The sequence below is a fragment of the Lactuca saligna genome, chromosome 4 (assembly GCF_052625555.1).
Source record: "Lactuca saligna cultivar CGN05327 chromosome 4, ASM5262555v1, whole genome shotgun sequence".
In the NCBI taxonomy this organism is placed as follows: Eukaryota; Viridiplantae; Streptophyta; class Magnoliopsida; order Asterales; family Asteraceae; genus Lactuca; species Lactuca saligna.
In genome coordinates, this window is record NC_136420.1 from 3708975 (window position 1) to 3729812 (window position 20838).

The 20838-nt window shown below is 36.2% G+C and overlaps 2 protein-coding genes across 2 annotated transcripts; one reads left to right on the top strand and one right to left on the bottom strand.

Moving 5' to 3' along the window:
- Positions 1–8646: 8646 nt before the first annotated feature.
- On the bottom strand, positions 8647–16470 carry LOC145041069 (chromatin assembly factor 1 subunit FSM-like). Its single transcript, XM_078988984.1, has 3 exons — positions 9545–16470; positions 9234–9369; positions 8647–9054 (listed from the first exon to the last, which is right to left on the bottom strand). Exon 1 carries the CDS (start codon positions 16220–16222, stop codon positions 15716–15718), a length of 507 nt encoding a protein of 168 aa, XP_078845110.1. The 5' UTR covers positions 16223–16470; the 3' UTR covers positions 8647–9054; positions 9234–9369; positions 9545–15715.
- Positions 13647–15457, top strand: LOC145038446 (uncharacterized). The gene is made up of 2 exons (XM_078986808.1): positions 13647–14283; positions 14820–15457. Exons 1-2 carry the CDS (start codon positions 13647–13649, stop codon positions 15455–15457), a joined length of 1275 nt encoding a protein of 424 aa, XP_078842934.1.
- Positions 16471–20838: the final 4368 nt, after the last annotated feature.

Here is a 20838-nt window from a genome sequence, read left to right on the forward strand (position 1 = left end):
TTTGTGGTTTAGCAAGCCATTGAAGCATTTCTACTAAGTGGTTTGGCCTTTGGAATGGACTAGGGCAACAAAACACCTCATTTGAGGAGTTTACGGCCTCATGGCGTTTTTCTTTGGGTTTAAAAACCGTAAACCCATATGGAAGAGTGTATAGCCATGTTTTCAAGTCCCTTACTCAATTAGGTAAGTGTATAAGCTAGTTTATAGGCCTAAGGAAGGAAAATGACCCATTTTAACATACTTTAGGGTGTTTACGGTTTTGGGAGATCCCCAAACCGTAAAAACCTATATTTGTGGGTATTTGATGTTTTTCAAGGCTTAAACACAATAAAGGAAGGTTTAAATGTGTCAAGGATGGTTTATACATCACACTAGGGCTTAGATAAGGACTTAGGCACACTTTGGTGCCCTTTATGGTGTTTACGGCCCAAGCATCTCCTTGGACCGTGAACACCTCTTGCCTTGTGTTCTTGACATATTTTCTTGGTGTTTAAATGTAATACTAGCTTAGAATCACTCAAGGATGGAAGCACTTACTATTAGAAGGCTTGATTTGAGCTAAAAGGCCAAGAACACTTAGTGTGTGTTCTTGGTGTTTTGGAAAATCTAAACAAAAATCGGAAATGAATGGATGAATAGATGCACAAACACTAGATTAAGTGTTTTACTAACTTGAAATGGTTAGAACACTTACAAGATTGAAGATTTGGAATTAAATCTTGGATGATACTTGAGAGAGTTTTTGGAGTTTACTCTTTTGACTATTTGAGGAGTAAACACAATGACTAGTTTTTGGGGATTAAACTCATACATATGTATGAGTTCACGGTTTTTGGGTGAATTCTAAACCCAAAACATAAAAGTTTGGTCGGGTGTATCTAATACACGAAGTGTTTGCGGTTTTCAAAAATCAAAACCCGAGACAACACTTTCTTTCACCCGTTCGTTTAAAAAAATAATATTAAAATAATCAAACGAACTTTATATTTCTTAAAAATAAGAAATAATGAGATTAATCTACGATACGAAGTGGTTGACTTTTAGGGTTTGACCAAATAGAAATTTCGGGTTGTCACAATGTTTATGTTTTTTGCATGTAGTCCAAACTTAAAAAAAGAAATCAAAGAAAAAAGGACAAACCCATGAAAGTGCATTGCTGAAAAAAGGGACTTTTTCTTAAAAGAATTGTTAATTAAATGGTAGAAAAGAAATTACCACCCACAGAAGCAACTTGGGAGGACCTGACTACAATAAATCATCTATTTCTGTCATTTCACCTTGAGGACAAGGTGGCTGTTTGGGGAGGGAGTATTGCTAAACCACCAATCATGTTTACTTACTCAAGAAAGGGCAAGAAAGGAAATAAGCCATTACTCACTTATTCAAGAAAGGGCAATAAAGGAAAGTAAATGTGAATAAGCAATTTTGTGACATCCCCAAAATCTCGGCCAGAAAAGACCGATTTTCATTTATGCTTTTTAAATATTTTCAGAGTAAATCCTTTTGATTTGAAAGAGTTGCGGAATTTGTTCCCAAAAACAAAATATGATAAAACAATGTTTACCGAAGCATTTCATAAAAGAAATGTATTTTCATTATAATCAAAACTCGGGGTGTCATGTTCCGATACAGACCAATAAGCATAAACGAATACATTACAAGTCATATAACAAATATAAACATATGCAGACTTGTAAACAAAACAACTTGATGGTTCATCCATCTTACGCCCTTGCGCCACTTCCTGTAATACAAATAAAACTGAGTGGGTCAGGCTTGGGAGCCTGGTGAGCATATAGGGTTTTCAACCCACAACAAATAATTAAATTAATTATTATCAACCAACAGTAATCCAGTTACCCATTCCCGTTATTCTCACTTTACGTCCCTAAAATAACTAACACAAGGGACCTAATCTAAGAATATTTTCATCGGGGTGACAACACATGCTGCGGGGGTTCCTCAGCAATATAAGTCAAATAAGGCAACAATGAGGGGGATGGAATACAACGAATGAACACCCAAGTTCATTAACACCTACAGGTTATGAGCCTGCTAGCGTTCCACTGGACTGTCTAGAAAAGTCCGTGGTCGTCATCTAAATTCCACTAGATGACTGGATCAAAACAACAACGAGGCCTCTCATCTGTTTATTACACACCAACTATCTACCCATGATCTACCCAACATATTAGTAGATAAAAACATACATTTTTATACATATTTTCAAAACCTGTATAGCATGCTTGATCAATACATTTTCCATATAACAGATGAGGCACACACACATAACACGTATTTCATATAGAAATAATCAGATCTGTAAGATAGAAGAAAATGAATATACATTCACACACATAACAACAAAATATACACATAACACGTATCTCGTATAAAATACTTCATAGTTATACGTTATGAGAAAGTAACAACGCATTCACACGTATAAACGACAATAAACTTAATACCCTCGAACCATACTTGTATTATTATTGCGTTCATGAAAGGTAGTATACACTCACTTGATCAGAAGATGATCGGACAGCACTACGACTCGCAAAAGTAATAATCCTCCGCAGATCTGGAAGATCTCTACGAAAATCGAACTTCTCGCGGGCAGAGCTTCGGCTCGGAAACCGCACTTCTCGGGATCTTTGGGATCTCGGGACTCGCTTCGGGACTCGGGAATATTACCGGGGCTTCGGGATGGCTTCGGGGGTAAAACCGCAGAGCTTCGGCACAAAAAAGAGAGGAAATTAGCAAATAAACCCGGACCCCTCGCATCCTATTTATAGGAGGCTGGAAGCCTCTCGTACGCGGGGCGTACGTGCGTACGCGGGGAGTACGTGCCTCAGAAACGTCATCGCGTACGTATCCGAAGCCACTTGCTGCGATGTTGACACTTTCGGAGTACGCGGGGCGTACTCACTTACGCGGCGCGTAAGTCGGATCGGATCGATGACTCGCCTTCGGATAAGGCTTCCGAATTTTGATTTAAAAATAAATACAAATTATTTATCAAACTTCGGAAATTCATATCTTCTTCATACGAACTCCGTTTTCAACGTTCTTTATATCCACGGAAATGTGAGACTACGCTCTACAACTTTCGTTTAGACTCCGTCGGCTAATTTTGAATTTATTTTTATTATTTATTTTTAATAGGCCGGGACAGAAAATTTCGTTATAAATTCATAACTTCTTCGTTTGACGTCCGTTGTCGCCTAACTTTTTATCGCTTTGATACTAACAACGAGATCTTCGATTCTCGTTTAGATCACTAAAGCTAAATATCGCTCTAACGTAAATTTCAGTTTTTACGTTAATCAGCGTTGCCGGTTCTGTCGCGAAACTTCGACAGGTCATAACTTCCTCGTTATAACTCGGATTTCGGCATTCTTTATATCTACGGAAACCTTGTTTCAACTACTACAACATTATCTAAAGATATCAAGTTTATATTACACTTAAATTTTGACGCTTATTTTTATTCTTAATTAATCAAACCACATAACTAAGCAATTAAGCACAAAACACATAATACTCAAATAATACACTTATATTATTTCAAAACGGGTTACAAAGGTTAACCTAGACCATTACATTGCTAAAAATAGCAAGCCTGGAAACACACAGGCGTTACAAATTTGTAAGAAGCAGGGGCAATTAAGTAATTTATTTTTTTAGTTATGTTTTTAATATAGTCAGGAGCAGTTGTGAGGGGATCATTCAGTTAAGTTGTAGTTTATTTTCTTTAGGAGACCCCTGGCATCCCGAACTTCCAGAATTTCCATCTTTTTATGCAATCTTTTGATTATTAGTAATATTAAGTTAGTTTGTTGAATCCTATAATTTTTTGTATTCCATCTTGATCTTTTGTTTGATTAATTACAACAAGTAAGATCTTAGCAAAGTATAGTTTCATTTCATGTGGTCATTTTCTCTTGATTTTAGCATAAAATAGTAGTGTACTTTTAAAGTACATTGCTATAATCGACAGGAATGATTACTTTACCAGTTTTATATAAAAAAGCTTGAAATATGAAGAATTAAAATAAGAATTAATTTATAAAAAATTGTAATCAAGATGTTTATTAGATTCAAGATATAAATCTAAGTATAAAGAAAAATAGTACTCTTATGTCGTCTTTAGCTAACGTACAAGCTCAAGTGTTAATTACATTACTTTGCATTTTACTTGGAACAAATTGACAAACATAATTCCTGAAAATGACAATCAATTCTGAAGTATTAAATACAAATACTACATACATTAAAAATAAAAATCCATTTTTGATAGTTAGAAAAAAAGGAGTTAGGGTAAGAATGTTTGCCTATAAGTGAGATTTGATGTGTGCTAACTGAAATAAATTGGAAAATACAATTCAAATCAGCACTTGGTTTCAACATGGAGCATCCAATTTTAATACAAAACTTGAGAAGTTGATCGTTGACAATTTAATATCGTTTGCAAGGAATCTGAAACAACTTTAGCATTTTAGTAAATCTGGATGAAAAAAAACCTATATCATTGAATGCATATTAACAATTGAAAAAAAACATAACTTAATTCAAATCAACCCCAAATATTAGGGTTTAGAAGAAAAACACAACCAAAAAGAGTAACATGGAGAGAGAAAGTGGATATCACTGAGGGAAGAGCAATAACAAAAATTGAGATTTTGTAGTAAAGAGAGAAAGAGGGAGAGTGTGATTAATCTTACGTATTCTTGCATATGAAATGATGAAATCGTTTGAAATCATGGAAGCCTTCGGGCTGAGAGGGTGTGAGGGGTTTGAAATTAGAAATTCGTTTGGTGTTCCTCAAAGCTTTGGCAACATTCTATGTTCCAAAAGCCACATCTTTGTCAAGAAAAAAATGAAGAAGAACTGCTTCTAGGGTTAAAAAAAACTTCATTGTGTAGGAAGAATATGATTTCAAAACTGAAATTAAGTTGATCGTTGACAATTTAATATCGTTTGCAAGGAATCTGAAGCAACTTTAGCATTTTAGTAAATCTGGATGAAAAAAAACCTAAATCATTGAATGCATATTAACAATTGAAAAAAAAACATAACTTAATTCAAATCAACCCCAAATATTAGGGTTTAGAAGAAAAACACAACCAAAAAGAGTAACATGGAGAGAGAAAGTGGATATCACTGAGGGAAGAGCAATAACAAAAATTGAGATTTTGTAGTAAAGAGAGAAAGAGGGAGAGTGTGATTAATCTTACGTATTCTTGCATATGAAATGATGAAATCGTTTGAAATCTTGGAAGCCTTCGGGCTGAGAGGGTGTGAGGGGTTTGAAATTAGAAATTCGTTTGGTGTTCCTCAAAGCTTTGGCAACATTCTATGTTCCAAAAGCCACATCTTTGTCAAGAAAAAAATGAAGAACTGCTTCTAGGGTTAAAAAAAACTTCATCGTGTAGGAAGAATATGATTTCAAAACTGAAATTAAATTTCTCATACTATTGTAAGCTAACTTTGAATCCGTATTTAGTTTCCAAACCGAAGAACACAAAATTGGAGCGTGATTTGAGGAATAAATGATGAGCAAATAGAGACTGGGTATTAAAAGCTGAAGGGCATATTAGGCATTTTACTTTGAAATCTCTTTAGTTTAAGAAGATGCCACGTAAGAATAAGGATTCTTTTATTATAATAAGGGATTTGATTATTTGTTAATAATCAACTTTTGGTGTTAAGGTATATTCAAATTCAAAATGCTTTATTTTAATTAAATTAAGAGTTTATATAAGATACTGGTCTGACTCATTCAAAATCGTTTTAAACTATAATTATCATAATAACCTGGTCGTTATTGGTCCTTTTACATCCGTACACAAAAGTGATACACTAAAAAAGTTTATCAATTTATTATATTTGATACGAAAATTATGTTTGTTTTTTTTTTTTTTTTTTTTTTTTTTTTTTGTTTTGTTTTGTTTTTTTTTTTTAAGAATAATATTGTATATTAAGTAATAAACGACCAACAATTTAACCATTTATAAAATTCTAAAAAATGACATCTATTTCTACTTATTCTATATGTACATAATATAAAAAAAAATATTATATTTCACCACTAAACCCCCTCAACCATCAGCTAATGGCCTAGTTGGTTGTCAGGAGTACATGGTAAACATTCCCATATATAAGTGATCTAAGTTCAAATATAACTCAAAACTCAAAACATAGAAATGGTTGATAATGTACTACAATGACTTATCATATTGTTTAAAAAGTCTGCCCTCCCCCTGTCCCCATATCCTTATATCCGATCACAGGAGGCAAGTGGTCAGCAATCGAAAAACCCATTTTTACTAATAAGTCCCCTTACTTGGAGCATAATGAGATCGAATGTTTGTCGTATCTGCAAAAATGTTAAATCTATTTAGGGGTGATAATTGTTGACATGATACGACAAAAATACACAATACGTAACGAAATTGAGACGAAACTGAAATTCAAATTCGTGTTCATGTCGTGTTCGTGTCAAGTGTAAAAAACACGATGTCGTGTCGTGTCATGTTCGTGTTCAATTTGACACGAAAGTGACACGATTTAGTATTTATTTGTTGTGTTTTTTGTGTTATGTATAACTAAATATTAATTAAATAAACTAATTGTCATATTATGTTATCTTTGTCGTGCCGTGTCTTATTTATCGTTTTTTAATTGGTTCATTTTCGTGTTAGTTAAAAAAACACTGTATCATGTCATGTTGTGTTCGTGTTATATAAAACATTGTCGTGTCGTGTCATGTTAGACAAAAACACGGTATAATGACCTAATTTGTCACCCCTAGATCTATCTGAGAAAACAATATTTTCACAAATAAAGAAATGTAAAGAAACATAAACAATCCTAAACAACATTAAAAGGATGACACAACTCACTGTAACATATAGATTGTTGCTGTCTTCCACTTTATTTTAAAAATAATTTCTCAAAAAAATGCGATATTAGAATTTAAAAAATGAGAAATCGAATATATATATATATATATATATATATATATATATATATATATATATATATATATATATAAAAATTATTATCAGTAAATAATTATAGATGATTTATTCTGATTGATTGTTTTCATTTTCACAAGTTATTTGTATTTTCAGGTGAACTTATATATATATATATATATATATATATATATATATATATATATATATATATATATATATATATATATATATATATATATATATATATTACCCGTTTACCCGCATCAAACGATACGTTTTAATAGTTTTTTTAGAAGTTAGTTTTTAGAGGAGATTAGTTATTTTGCAAATACTTTACAACATCTAAACAATCATAATTAGAGTCATGCTAGTATAAATGAAATCCTTCAGAATTAAAAATGAAAAGTAGGGATTATTTACAAATGTACATGAACACATGATTTATTGTGCATTATTAATCGTGCAACACTTCCTTATACATCATATTTGATGTATAGACTTCACTGCAATTGAATTGTTTGTCAGATATCACTGATACTTTTGTATTGACATGTGATATCCTTCTGGATAATGCCACATAAAATTGACAATGCGAGAAAACCAATATTGGAAAATAAATTACTACATTTAGAAATGATTGTCCATGATTGTTATCGCGAAATGTAATTAATTGTGATTTTTTTATTATCTTCAGCTTGAATGGGAACATGTCATATTCAGACGGAGATAAAGAATCCTTAGCAAAAATACCTTCTTTCCAGCATGTTGACCAACATCTATTTCGACAGCAATAACATTGTGATAGAAACTACTTTTACATTTCAATCGAGTACCGTTACACAATTCATTGATGGGTCGAGATTCCTTAACAATATTATTGGGCATCCAAGTTTCAGTTGTAGGTAATGAGGGGGTAAACCATTGACACACTGAACGTGTTCAAGAATTTCGCAGGATGAAAATTATTTATATCATCTACGGCTTCATCAAAATTATAGTAATTTCTTTCTTCTCCATGGTATCGGCCAATCAAATAGTCACTAATATCATTGACACTATCATTTCTTGTGGATAATATTACGCGCGAAATAACATAATTTGATTCGGTATTAATTTCCAAAGATGAGAATATTACATCAATCAAAACACATAATATATTTTTGATGAATAGTTCTAGGGTGCCGATTAGTTCATTTCTGTGGGTTTTTTTCATTAAAATTAATTAAATTTATGTTTTGGTTTAATAATAAAAGTTTTTTTCATTTTGCTTTAAAAATATAAATATTTCGTTATTTCGATTTCAAAATAAAAGTACCTTTTGTTTTTATTTTAAAATTTGAGTATGTTTTTGTTTGGTGTAAAAATAAAAGCATGTTATTGTAAGCTCGTTTTTAACTCCTTTGATTTCAAAAAAATACTTCAAATTACCATCTCGTTTTATTAAAACATTATTTTTGTTTTACTTAGGTTATTGTAATATCATAATAAAAAAGCAAACACATCATTTTTACTTAATTACAAAAATGTGGCTGATACGTCCTAAATGCTAAATATATAGGAAAAGAAATCAAAGTTATCCTGTTAACATATAACAATTAGATTATATGCATAATTGATTAACAAAAGAAATATGTATACATAGCTAGAAAGCATAAACGAACCATTTAGTGAGTAATATTGGCCACAATTTAATTGCTTTAAAAGAACACGCAACTCATTCGGTTTAGATGATAATTTTTGAAAGCACATAAGCCCAAAACTTTAGTGTTTAAAAATACCTTGCAGATGCTTTCATCACGTTCAACGTCCCTCCTTCCTGGAAAAACTGGAAAAACTTATAACTTAAGCAAATAATTAGATTTTTTCATTAAGTCAAAGGAATGAAATGGAAGATGCATTTAGATGGGGAGTAAACTGTTGATTTGTCCACATTTGATCAAGGGAATACATGAATGCTTTAATTTTAACAATAGTTTAGTACAAATAAACCTATAGTCCGTGGCTATATGGCGACATATTGGATGAAAATTTTAAGCTAAACCATTCCATCATTGGCTCAAGTTGATGCATCCTGGATGAATGAAACCATTATTTAATTTATTAAACATGCATACACTAATATCTTTCTTGATATGATTTAGTTAACTACTCTAGTTTGTCTCCTGTAGCCAACAAATTTCCAAAAATCATATTCATATGTATTTGACTACTTATTAAAACCCACCAGATATAGATAAAAATATAACTTACTCAAGATGAGGGAGAAATCTGAAGACTGAATGTTTGAGATTAATCAACATCACTGCAGTAAATCAAGAAATTATAGAAAGACAACCAAAGGACCTTTGGCTTTTGCATGATTCAGACACAAAAAAGGATACATCACCTACAAAAAACAACTATATTAGCAACCACAAAGATCTGAACCCATGAAGTGCATTGTCGTATGTGCGTAACAAATTAAAGCAAAGAAAATAATCAGACTATCGAATTTCCTTGGAGCCAAAATGCAAATGCTAAAAAAAAACCAAAAACTGGAAAAAAAATCGATTTCATATTACCCTTCACTGTAACGCTTATATTGGATAAGAGATGGATTTTACGAAATAGACATCACAACACAAGCCCCCTATAAAAAACAAATGATTCATAAGAAATTATAAAACATCTGATATATATGATTGTGAAGATTAGACACTTTTGTCGGATGCTGAATTTTAAATTGAGGTTTAAAATGTTTGTGTTATGAACTGAGTTATAACAACAGATTCAATAACACAAAAAGTAACAACAGCTTCAAATATTGATTGATAACCTCAAATATACCCAAAAGATTACAAGAACAATGATAGTTTAGCTGATTCGAGATAACCAATCTCCCAAGGAATAAATTCCAAATTTCACACAACAGATAGATACCTCACTCCCTGCCCACTACCCTCTTCTTATACTATCCGTCATAACAAATTAACTAATATAAAATGCCTAAAATGCCCCTGCACTAATAAGATTATCTTTATTTAATGATTTTCCCATATCGCCCTTATCTAACATATGTGGCCGAAGTTGATGCATAACAATACCCCACCCCAAAAGAACCACCTTGTCCTCAAGGTGGATACAAATAGTGTATACCATCCAAATTCTCTCAGTTGGCCTCTTCTTCTTGCCCTCAGCCTTATCATCAATCACAACAAAAATCACCACAGATATTATGGGAACTGAAGGGCTCCCACCATGAACATAAGCATAACCATTGTGGTAAAGTAACCCAAGGTCCTTCTGAAATTGACTTGAGTTTTTAGTTACGGAATCTTCAAGTACAAAAATCAGTGAAGTTCTCAACAAGGTAGAAGGAGTCAAACCCGCTTTGTCTATGGCTTTGAATATTAAGAAGTTCAAGTCTGGCATATCTATAAAATACTTATCGTTGTTCTTTGCGCTTTCTGTATTGATTCTTTGTGCTAGATCCCACAAACCTTCAACATTGAACTGACCAAGATCTTGTCCATTCACATCTGATGCCAGTGCTTCCCACATTTGATTCTTGTCCTTTTCCTTTTGCAACTTGGGTATCATTGTTTCCTCTTTTTGTTTTACTTTTTTGCGATCTTTGGTCAATTTGTACCGTATGACCTCCAAAAGTTGACTTGCTCCATGCAGTTCTTTACTCACATTGATGTAGCCCAAAAGACCACTGATGTAAGCCCAATAGAAGAGAACCCACTTGCTAGACCCAGGTTGAACCGGAGGCTGCCAGCTAGGCTGAAAGACTAAGTCATGGATCACTCACCAGTCTGCACAAAGTTAGGAGGAGACTTATTCTCTTTTCTTGACTGAATAAAGAAGCTAGTGCTTCTCGTAGGACCACGTTTTTTTTTGTTATGCATGCATGTTCCTTAATTTTAGAGCTTAGTTGGTTTTCATATTCCTATAAATTGTAACTGGAAGTGGTGAAGAATATATCAGAAAATTGTTCCAAACTCTTATCCTTCCTACTTATTCTTGGGGATTGGTCATCCATGATTGACTCTTATCATTCTAGTGCTTTCATTTCATCGTCCTCACCATGCCTCCTAAACACGACTCCTCTTCCTCATCTGCCACCACCGAAAAAAGCTCGACATTAGAAGCATCTTTGGCCACTTTGGCTGACAGTATCTCCAAATTGGTCACCTCCTCCTCCACCAGCCAATCTAACACCCATGCCCAACTTGACATCATTATGAAACAATTGACAGCCCAATATGAACAAACCAACAACCTCATCGCCACTCTAAAAAAACCCACTGACAAACCAGCAACATCCCTCCACCCCCTAAACTAGAACAAAAACCCTTGCACCAACCCCGCCCACCTAAAATATCCCTTCCAAATTTCGATAGTAGTAACCCGTTGGATTGGTTGTTCCAGGCGAATAATTATTTTCATTACTATGACATTCCACCAGATCAACGCCTATCCTTATCCGTTTTTTACTTCACAGGCGACGCTCTATGTTGGTACAAACACCAAGCCACTAATGACCTACTGAGCACTTGGGATGCATTCTCACGTGCGCTAGACCTCTGCTTCGGACCATCAACATACGAAAACCACCAGGCGGCACTCTTTAAGCTCCGTCAAACGACTTCAGTCGCCGCCTACCAAGCTGAGTTTGAACGTCTCAGTAATTATGTCAACAAACTCGACCCTGAATCACTCATTAACTGTTTTCTCTCGGGCCTTCGTGCTGATATTCACACCGAGCTCGCCCTCCATCACCCCAATTCTCTTAACCAAGCTTATGGTCTGGCAAAACTTGTGGAAGACAAACTACAAATGGCAAAAAGTAGACTTCCCTACTCCCGTCCATATACCACGATGGTCTCTGGAAGCCTAACCACCACACTACCAACACTCTCTACCAGCAACATCAGTCCTCGTCTACCGACTGCTGGTCTACTACCACTTCCACCACCACCAAAAACCACCTTACCAATTACTCGCCTCTCCCCTGAAGCAATCCAGAAGCGACGGGCTGAAGGATTGTGCTTCAAATGCCTAGAAAAATACATACCAGGCCACAAGTGTAACCCACCACAATTTCTCATGGTGATTGACAATGAAGAACAAGATGACGATACAACAGGGGATATCAACATTGACCAGCCTTCAGAGTCACAATTCTTCTCCCTCTCCACAGCTGCCTTCTTTGGTCTGACATCACCGCAGGCATTCCGAATAACCGGGTACATTCGCAAACACCCAGTTACTATTTTAATTGATTATGGTAGTACACACAATATCATACAACCCAGGGTTGTTTCGTTTTTCAAACTTACCCTAAACCCAATCCCTGAGTTCTTTGTGATGGTTGGCAATGGAGATAATCTCAAATGTAATGGACTCTGCCCAGACCTCCTCGTCCATCTGGAAGAGACGCCATTCACCATACCATTTTTTGTCTTGCCAGCTGAGGGTTCCGACCTCATCTTAGGTTTGGCCTGGTTACGTACTTCGGGCCCGATCTTAGCAGATTTTGCTATTCCACAAATTACCTTCAATGTTGGGCCTAAGGCTATTACTTTGAGAGGCGAAACCTACACCACAGCCCTATCCAACCCACAACTTAAAACCCTAATCCATACAGATAGCATTGCGTCCTTCCATGCCATGTACTTCCAAATAGAACACACTCAAACCAAAGATACGATTCTCCTACACCCCAACCCAACCATTCAACAAATCCTCCAGCAATATGGTTCCGTTTTCGATATTCCTAAACACTTACCACCATCACGCTCCCAAGATCACCACATACCCACCATTCCCATAGCTACACCGGTCAATGTTAAACCTTACCTGTACCCCCACTACCAAAAGCAAGTCATGACAAAGATGATCACAGAAATGCTTGAAGACGGTATAATCAAACCCAGCCAAAGCCCTTACTCATCACCCGTTCTTCTTGTCAAAAAGAAAGACGGTACATGGCGTTTTTGTGTGGATTACAGAGCCCTAAACACCATCACCATCAAAGACCGATACCCAATTCCAACGGTTGATGAGCTACTAGATGAACTCTATGGTGCAACCGTCTTCTCAAAAATTGACCTACAAGCAGGATATCATCAGATTCGAGTGGCAACCGGTGACACTCACAAGACAACTTTTCGTACTGTGGACGGGCATTACGAATTTCTCGTCATGCCTTTTGGCCTTTCAAACGCACCATCCACGTTTCAAGCAACAATGAATGACCTATTTTGCCACGTCCTTAGACAATATGTCTTGGTTTTTTTTGATGACATCCTCATCTATAGCACATCCCTCGAACAACACTACCATCACCTACAGACCGTTCTTCAATCACTGGCACAACACGATTTTCATGCGAAATACACTAAATGTCAGTTTGGAGTCACCAAAATCGATTACTTGGGCCACATTATCTCTGCCACAGGAGTAACTGCTGACCCGACAAAGATTACATCGATACAAACATGGCCGACCCCGACTTCCTTCACCGCCTTGCGAGGATTTCTTGGTTTGACCAGCTATTACCGCCGATTCGTCAAACATTATGCTCAAATAGCCGCTCCACTCACGGACTTACTGAAACTAAAGGCATTCAACTAGTCACAAGCAGCCGACCAAGCCTTTCTCAACCTCAAGGCAGCCATGATCTCCCTTACAACTCTTACCCTCCCAAACTTTGATGATCCATTCGACATCACAATCGATGCGTCCAGTGTAGCCATTGAAGCAGTCTTATCACAGAACGATGGACCCATCTCCTTCTATAGTAAGAGAATGTGCCCGCGCATGCAGGCATCATCGACATATGTTCGCGAACTCTTTGCCATCACAAAAGCGGTAAAAAAATGGCGACAATACCTACTCGGGAGACGATTTCGGATTTTTACAGACCAAAAAAGCTTAAAACACTTACTCACCCAGGTGGTCCAAACGCCCGAACAGTACCAATGGGCAACCAAACTGATTGGATTTGACTTTGAAATCTTTTACAAACCAGGGAAAGACAATGCAGTTGCGGATGCATTGAGTCGAATCGATGATGTTCAACTCCTCGCCTTATCTGCTACCGAGCCAACTTGGTGGAAGGATCTTCGAGACTATTACACATCAGCCGAAGGAAACCAACTCACCACCAAGCTTCTCAAATCAAGAGACAGTAACTTCCAACTCCGTAATGGGCTGCTCTACCTAAACAACCGTTTGTTTGTTCCTGAACAACCAACTATTCGACGCACATTACTGGAGGAATACCACTCAACAATCTTAGGTGGTCACTCGGGTATCCTTGCTACCACTCGACGAATCGCATCAACATTTTGTTGGCCAAAATTAAAAGAAAATGTTCGCTCTTTCATTCGCGAGTGCAAGACCTGTCAGGAAACAAAATACCCTTCTCACAAACCATATGGATTACTCCAACCAATCCCTATACCATCCCAGGTCTGGTGTGACATCTCTATGGACTTTATAACTCACCTTCCTCCATCTGTAGGTAAAACAGTAATCTGGGTAATCGTAGACCGCTTCTCAAAATTCGCACACTTTATTGGTTTACCCACCAAGTTCACTGCCCACTCACTTGTAACCATCTTTTTACAATCCATTTACAAAGCATCATATCTGATCTGGATCCCATTTTTTTAAGTGGGTTTTGGCGAGAGATCTTCAAACAATTGGGAACCCGGCTCAATTACTCAACGGCGTACTACCCACAATCCAATGGGCAAACCGAAGTTGTTAACCGCTGCCTCCAAAGCTACCTCCGAGCCTTTGCAAATGAAGAACCACAAACCTGGCACCGATTCTTGTACCTAGCTGAATACTGGTACAACACATCCTACCATTCCGCCATCCAAATGACACCGTTTCAAGCTTTGTATGGTCGAGAGATTCCAGACCTCAATCTCTATATACCAGGCAATTCAAACAACGCCATTGTGGATACCACCTTGATGGAACACAACAGGATTCGATTCCTTCTCAAAGATAACCTTCGAAAAGCACAACAACGCATGGCTACCCTCGCAAACACCCATAGAACTGATAAGCAGTTTGCAATTGGCGATATGGTCTATTTACGTCTCCAGGACTACAGACAACATTCAGTTCACAACCGGAACTCCAGGAAGTTAAGTAAACGATTTTACGGGCCATTCAAAGTCCTCGAGCAAATTGGATCGGTTGCATACTGCTTAGAACTCCCACCAGAGTCTCGCATTCACCCAGTTTTTCACGTGTATCGACTCCGACAAGCATATGGGGACCCTCACCCAACTCCTTTGCCTGATTTCTGCTACAAAGACAACCATGAACCAGAGCTCGAGGACGAGCTCAGTTTCAAGGAGGGGGCAATTGATGCAACCCAAAAGACCACTGATGTAAGCCCAATAGAAGAGAACCCACTTGCTAGACCCAGGAGGAACCGGAGGCTGCCAGCTAGGCTGAAAGACTAAGTCATGGATCACTCACCACTCTGCACAAAGTTAGGAGGAGACTTATTTTCTTTTCTTGACTGAATAAAGAAGCTAGTGCTTCTCGTAGGACCACGTTTTTTTTGTTATGCATGCATGTTCCTTAATTTTAGAGCTTAGTTGGTTTTCATATTCCTATAAATTGTAACTGGAAGTGGTGAAGAATATATCAGAAAATTGTTCCAAACTCTTATCCTTCCTACTTATTCTTGGGGATTGGTCATCCATAATTGACTCTTATCACACATCACCGGTATCTTCTATAAGTTCGACAAATTGCTTCTTTTCTTTGGCCCTTGACATTTTAATTTCATTGTTTTCTCTCTGTAGACCGAACAACATCTCGGTTTCTACGTGGGTACAACTTGGTGATCCCCTAGCTTCCTCAACTAACTCGGTGTGATCCATTCTTTCAACTTCAACACCCTTATCTTCAAAAAGAGATCCATCAAGTGCAACTAACCCATCCTCACCTTCAACTTCGTCATCAATTTTTAACAAATTTTCCTCCAATTGTTCATCTTCTTCTTCATTGTCACAGTCTGATAAGATTTCACCAGGTTCCCCCTCTTCCCATTCTTCATTGCTACCAATCTTATAATCCAGTTCTGGATCCTTTATCTTGCCTTCTGGGCTTTTAATGGCATCATCTTTTATGAACACAATTTCAACATCTATACTCCCTAACTTCTCAAACAATGGCTTCTTCCTTCCTGCGTTGTCAAAACCAGGTTTATCTACCACCATCCATGCTGCCTTAGCTGTTGATTCCTCAATTGATGTGTTCAAATTCCTAGAATTTATTACCTTGGTGTCAGGGTGAGAGAGAGAAAAACTTATGGTGTTCTTCAATTGCTTTGGTACAACCTCTACAGTGGACTGGTGGAATGATAGGGACAGAAAACTAGCGGTTTTCGTGGTTATTTCATCAATTGATTCCCGCTCAGTAGTGGCTGATCTGTTTGTTGCAATCGTTGGTGGTATCGTGGGAGTCGTTGATGACATTGTGCGAACTCTCACCGGTGTAGAGGAGTGGAGCGTATTAGGGCTATAGATGTTATCTGACCTTGGGCTTAATTTCTTTTGGACCTTTATAACTGAGTCCACTTCATATAATTTTCGTTGGCACAACTCTCTAATTTCGGGCCCGATTTTTTTTTTAAGCGCATTTTTGTGAAACCCTAGTAACGTTGCCTCTGTTACGTCTTTTAACGGAGCCGTTACCTCATCGAGGCTTGGTTTGATCTCTGTCACCGTTGTTGTGACCTGAGATGATGTCTGTTGGGTTTAATACAAACAATCCTATGTGTGCATGCAACCCTAGTATTGGATCTATGTTTTCACTATTAGTTATACAACTTTATGAACACAAAAAGAAACCTGGCATGCTACTATAATTTTCGAAATTCATATATAAAGCTAGAATACATACCTTTTGTTGTTATATAGCAATAACAACTAGTTCCTTGAATTTCCTTAGCTCTTGAAAGCAAGTACCACAAGTGTAGTACCTCTAATGGAGTCACAAACACCATATGCAACTTGGATGAAGAGGAGAAGAAAAGGAGGCACCAAAAACGGCTGGAAACCCTAGAGAATCAATTGTCCACGTTTTTGGGGCCTAAGGGGTCCTTTATATACTAGTGTGGGCTGCTAGGGTTTCAGTCAAAACCCTAATGGACAGCTTAAACTCTAAGCAGCCCATGGAACCTTCTGGATAAGGCCATGGACGAAAATATGATGGGCTTCCATCATAATTTCGTTCACCCCTTATTCCTTTAGCATTCCTTAGCCCAATAACTCAATTATCCAATAATTGCAGTCCAGCCCCCTAAATTTAATTAATCTCTTTTAGCCACAAAATTAATTATCAATTAATTCTTGACCAATATTAATTAAACAATATTATTTCTCCTTTAATATATTATTCTCATAATATATTAATAAATCATATTTAAACCTTTCTCTCCTTAAATCATCCTACATATTGCTATGGTGAAGGCAACCCAAAAGGACCATGCTCATAATCGGGTCAAGTACATACCAAAACAGTTATGGACTTAGACACTAATCCAACAGTCTCCCACTTGGATAAGTCTAATAACTATTTTCCGTATGACTTCAGAACCTGATCAGCAATCGTAGCTTTCAAAAGCCGTTGTCGACTCTGATCTTATCAGATAGCGTGTCCTCTAGATAAGGGATTATATATTCCTCCATTCTCAAGATATCGTATAGACAAAAGACATGAATTTCAATCATTCTCTCTATACTATTTCCCGACTTCCGATTCATGACGACTGATAACAGACTACAATTGAACACATCAACTTAGTCCCGGCTTGGCCAAGCGCTTAGGTGTCATCACTAAATCATCGAGAGGCCCACATATATCGCTTTTATCCCACTTTGGGTAAAAGGAATGGATAAACTTCGACTCAAATGCTCGCTTGCATTTACTGATCGAATCACATACAACAATAAGTTTTATAACACCAAGTTACTGGTGCGTTTACTTATTATCAATGTGTAACTGACCAACAAATAACAACTCACACGTCTCGGTTTCAAGAATATACAATATTATCGTCTCACTAATCACTCGTGATAAAACCGTGAAGTGATCCAAGTGAGCGTGGGTTTAATCCAATACTTTAATCTTATCAAAGCACTCACGAACTCTGCAGCAAACTTGTGCCATGTCTAAACACTTCAGACAATCTACAGACAGATTCATGACAGTCTTTATTCATACCTACTCCCAACGTATGACCAACTGTGGATGTTTGAATAACCTAGTTATTCTGGAAGTCAAAACATGCAAATTGAAACATGACAACAATACTTAATCCTATATGGCCCCAAACTTGTGAGAGTAAATAAAACCCTTCTATTTATCCACCATATTGATTACTCATTATTTATCATTTAATGTTTCGGATAATCAACTCATTGCTTGAATTACAACAACAATTGTCCCATGCTCTAAGCATGCACACCGTGTTTCCTATGGTCCATGCTTTGTGAAATAGATCACCTGAAAACTTTTCCAATGATGCTCATTTCACAATTCCTTAATCCTAATTATTAGTGTAAGAACACAAGGTTCTTGCCACTACTAGAATATGCTAGATTCTAACATTTTATGCAACGATCCCTTTGTAAAATCATAGCACAAAAGTCACCAAGACGTAGCTAATGAAATTACAAAGTACTTTCTTAGAAATTGTTACAAGACAATTCCATAGATGTGAAGTCTCACATTCAAAGTACATTCCTTTAAACATCCTTCTTGCATAAAAGTTTCTAATCTAGGCACAGACTCTCAATATCCAACTCCCAATATGAAAACATTTCCACATTTGCCATATGACAACTCATTCTTAATAGAATCTTATCTATTCATAATAATGTCGATATGGTCCATCCAATACCATACTTCCAAGCGATCAATCCTCAGCGAACTTTGGATCGTCCTTTGATAGTTGTTAAATTCTTTCAGTCAAAACCAATTCTATTCCTTTTTCCCTCTTAATGCGCTAGACATTTGGAAAATTTTAGAATGGTAAAATACTATAGCATTTACAATCGATCCTATACCCGAAGCGTATGGGACACGATGCATAATGTCTTACATAAAGATATGATACTTTACCAATCTTTTGCCATAATATTTTATGTGTCATGTTCTCACAATTCGAACTATGAAGAGGGATGCCGTAATCATAATTGAATTTTAAGAACACACAATGTATCCTTTGACTGAAAATATTAAAATTTCTTAATCTAAGCTTTAGATTTTGAAACAGAGTATAATATTCTCTCCCTTAATTATAGCAAAACAACTTTTCAACCCATGCAACTTTGCAAATGGAATCTTTGTTTTTCTATAATTAATATTGCTAACTTGCAATACTCGCCATAACAATCATACAAGCATAACACTTATGCTCCCACTATCATGATGATTATCATATAAGCATAACATTTATGCTCCCACTAGCTTTGACATGTATTCAGAAAACAAATGAACTTCCAGAAAACAATGCCTATTGAACTTCTGAAATTCATATTTCTACTACCAGATGCTTCGATAAGCCTTTATCTAAGCTTCTTAACCTTATACACCTTTGCCTTAGATAGCTCATATGTGTTTTTAAACAATTCATAACTTATGTTACTAAGTTCCAAATGTTGAAACTAATTGCCAAATCTCACAATTCGAACTATGGAAAGGGATGCCGTAACCATAATCGAATTTGAGAATGCAATTTTCACAATTGCTATCTTCTTAAAATCTCTCTTAGTGAAAGCATTTCCTCACAGTCATTTTCATGAAGGAGGGAATCTTATGACACTTAGCTTTTATGGTGTATGAGTTCCTATCCATGTGAATTTGCCAAAACCAAGGTTTGCGACAAATCCAAACTCATATGGACTGAACTTTCTTAATCTTGATTTCTTGCCCTATGGTAACACGAGTGCCCACCATGCCTTCCAAGTAGTTTAGTAACTTGTCCTTACATATCAATTTACTTTCCATCGACTAAGGCTTTAGTGTGTATTCAAATGAGAACTCATAGAACTCATATACACAATTAACTCAATTGGAATGGCACAGAAACAAAACAATGTCAGCACAATAGGTTGTAAACCTCAACTCGTGCGCTAGCGATGATCGATAAGGTTTATTTGATTTGTTCTTGAAATTTTTTTCAAAACATTAAAACTCCCACTGACCTCTTGACATATATGATTCTCTTTATCAAGAAACATTTCTTGACAATCAAATATTCAAGAGTCAGTGCAGTTATTATCAAGACAAGAACACTTCACAAGTTGGTCCTAGTTGGTCTTTGTCTTATCCAAGACATCATAACTTACCAATCTCAAATGTACAAGAATAATAAAACTTTTCCAAGTTCCATATTTGATGAGTGTTATAAACCTACTTAAAACTTTTCACTCAATGTCACAATCTTGACTTTAAGACTTGATATTGGAACGAAGTATGATTGACTTCTTGATTTAACCATTTCTACAATACTTGATTCCTCTTCTTAGACATGCAATTGCACTAAGACTCACTTAGAGGATCTATTGAGACATGGTTCTTAATCTTTAAGACTTATCATAAAACACAATAAAAGGTACTTTCCCTTCTTCCTAGAAAAGAGAAACTTTTATCTTTCTGCCTACTCGATTCTTCTTTATTCGTTCTACTATTCATTGAAACTCTTTCAATCAATCTCAGAATTACACTTAATCTTATAAGTATAATCACATTTACTAAACTTTAGTAAATCATGACGAATATCTTTGTCACTCTTGTGGTGGACTTGATCAACGCACAACCTAGTGTA

Excerpts from the sequence above, each read along its gene's own strand:
- LOC145038446 (XM_078986808.1), top strand. The coding sequence starts at position 13,647 with ATGATCTCCCTTACAACTCTTACCCTCCCAAACTTTGATGATCCATTC. Across the intron at positions 14,284-14,819 it reads AATCTTAGGTGGTCACTCGG|CTGAATACTGGTACAACACA; the intron begins GTATCCTTGCTA and ends TCTTGTACCTAG.
- LOC145041069 (XM_078988984.1), bottom strand. The coding sequence starts at position 16,222 with ATGGTGGTAGATAAACCTGGTTTTGACAACGCAGGAAGGAAGAAGCCA.